We start from the raw sequence: 2,168 nt of genomic DNA, 5'->3' as shown, positions 1-2,168 counted from the left end.
CACAATCACACACAACACTGATCAGATCATAATCACACACAACACTGATCAGATCATAATCACACACAACACTGATCAGATCAAAAACACACAACACTGATCAGATTACAATCACACACAACACTAATCAGATCACAACCACACACAACACTAATCAGATCACAATCACACACAACACTGATCAGATCACAATCACACACAACACTGATCAGATCACAATCACACACAACACTGATCAGATCACAATCACACACAACACTGATCAGATCACAATCACACACAACACTGATCAGATCACAAACACACATAATACAGTATCATTACAATCAACATCAGTCTTGTATTTCTGAAAATAATTAGTCAGTTTTTCAATGTGATCATCATGTTTTAGGTGTAATATATGATTCCTGTCAATCAAACTGAACAGATTCAGTCTCTTCTGCTGTCTGGACGTGATGCTTTACATTCGACCCACAGAAAGATTTATATTCTTACACAATTACTGTCAGAACGATTGATTCTGTATTTACGATCATAGATTTTTATGATTTTACTGACATTTTCATAAACATTAAAGAAAGATTTACATATATTTTCACCATCTCCTGCATTGTAATGGTGAGTTTGTCTGCGTGCTGCTTGACTACAGCAGAAGTGAAACTGCTCTGTTTCAGTCCAGATCATGTAACCAATCAAACAGTGACTCTGGGAGTGTGGGCTGAAAATCCCATTTGCATTGTCAGGGTGGAGTGATTGTGATCCTCTCAGAATAGAGCAGCTCTGTCTCCAGAGACCATGTTCAAACCCCAAGAGCTTTATTTGACTAGATTTACTGCTACTGATCGAGCTTCTGAAAAGCACCTGAACAAACACTGCATGCATCTTCATCTGTTAGTTGAATGATGTTGTCAGACACAAATGGAGTTTGTTGAGAAGCTTTATTGAATGTTGCAGCAAACACAGCAGATTGAAAGATCAGCCAGTGCTTTGACACTAGAGCTCTCTTTCAGTATTGAGTTGTAAATGACTACAGCTGCAGCACTAGACTCATGTGAATCCTGCCTGACACAGGACACTCAGATACGCTCATCTTCAGGAGAGAGCAGCGCTCACTGGAGAAACATCAGCACTGCGAGCGACTAACAGAGACTCTTGTGGAACGAGGCCTCATGAGGAGCTCCATCATGTGTTACTCTGCAGACGTACAGCTCTCCCTCTTCCCAGCGTGCTTTGCTGAGGGTCAGGACGCTACTGCGGCTGTAGCGGCCGTCCTGCTCGCTCTCTGCGCTGGTCACAACCCCCTCGGTGACCTCTGAGCCGTCCAGTGTCCAGCTCACCAGCGCCCCCTGTGGAGAGTAAGAGCTGAGCAGGCAGAGCAGTGCGGCTGAGTCTCCAGAGATCTGCAGAGAAGAGGGCGGCAGCAGAGACACTGAGGGCTTCACTGTGGGACCAGCTGCAGGAGACAAACACAACACATTCACAAACACAGAGAAAACACACTGCAGCTCCAGCACTCTTCTGCCCTGCAGCATTCACAGCATTTCAACAGGACTTTCAGCAGCAGACATGAGGAATGCAATAAAAATCACAACAATCTCATCATTCATCTTATTCTACTATACATATACATATAGGTATTTTACTATAAAACTACACAATCACTATACATTTCAATGAAATCAGTCATCAATTAAACTAAACATACCAAGACATTTACTGCTTCAATCTAAGTAGTTTTAATATCCAATATATAGTTCTTGCAATTTTATGTTAGCTATTCCACTGTTATTTTGTCTTTTGTTTACACTTGTGTAAAAATGTCACTCAATTTCAGACTGAAATCTTGTGACAGCAGCTCAGATCAACTGCAAACTATGTCACTGATTATTATTATGATACAATAAAAAAGTTTAGCAATATATGACCACTTGCAGTGTAGAAATGAAAGAAAAAAATGTGATAAACTGATAAAACTCACACATAATGAAACATTATGAGACACATTATGACAAAGTGTTTAGACAGCAATTGTTTCGGTAACACTTTATTTTAGGGTATCTTAACTAGTTGCATATTAGCATGCATATTACTAGAATATTAGCCATTTATTATTAGTAATTAAGCACATATTAATGCCTTATTCTACATGACCTTATTCTACATCCCTA

At 39.9% G+C, this 2,168-nt stretch overlaps 1 gene segment (V, D, J or C); it reads right to left on the bottom strand.

Annotated features, from left to right (window-relative positions):
* Nucleotides 1-924: 924 nt before the first annotated feature.
* The window catches only part of LOC107756979 (Ig lambda-3 chain C region-like), a gene marked incomplete at its 5' end in the record, with an annotated part of 2,057 nt that continues 813 nt past the window's right edge, over nucleotides 925-2,168 (bottom strand). Inside the window, 1 exon segment of the C gene segment in view lies at nucleotides 925-1,453. Coding sequence covers nucleotides 1,140-1,453 — 314 coding nt within the window.

This window comes from Sinocyclocheilus rhinocerous, unplaced genomic scaffold (assembly GCF_001515625.1).
Source record: "Sinocyclocheilus rhinocerous isolate Xijiao unplaced genomic scaffold, SAMN03320098_v1.1 scaffold23959, whole genome shotgun sequence".
NCBI lineage: Eukaryota > Metazoa > Chordata > Actinopteri > Cypriniformes > Cyprinidae > Sinocyclocheilus > Sinocyclocheilus rhinocerous.
Note: the sequence above shows the minus strand (reverse complement) of the source record. Positions and strands in the feature narration are given on the sequence as shown.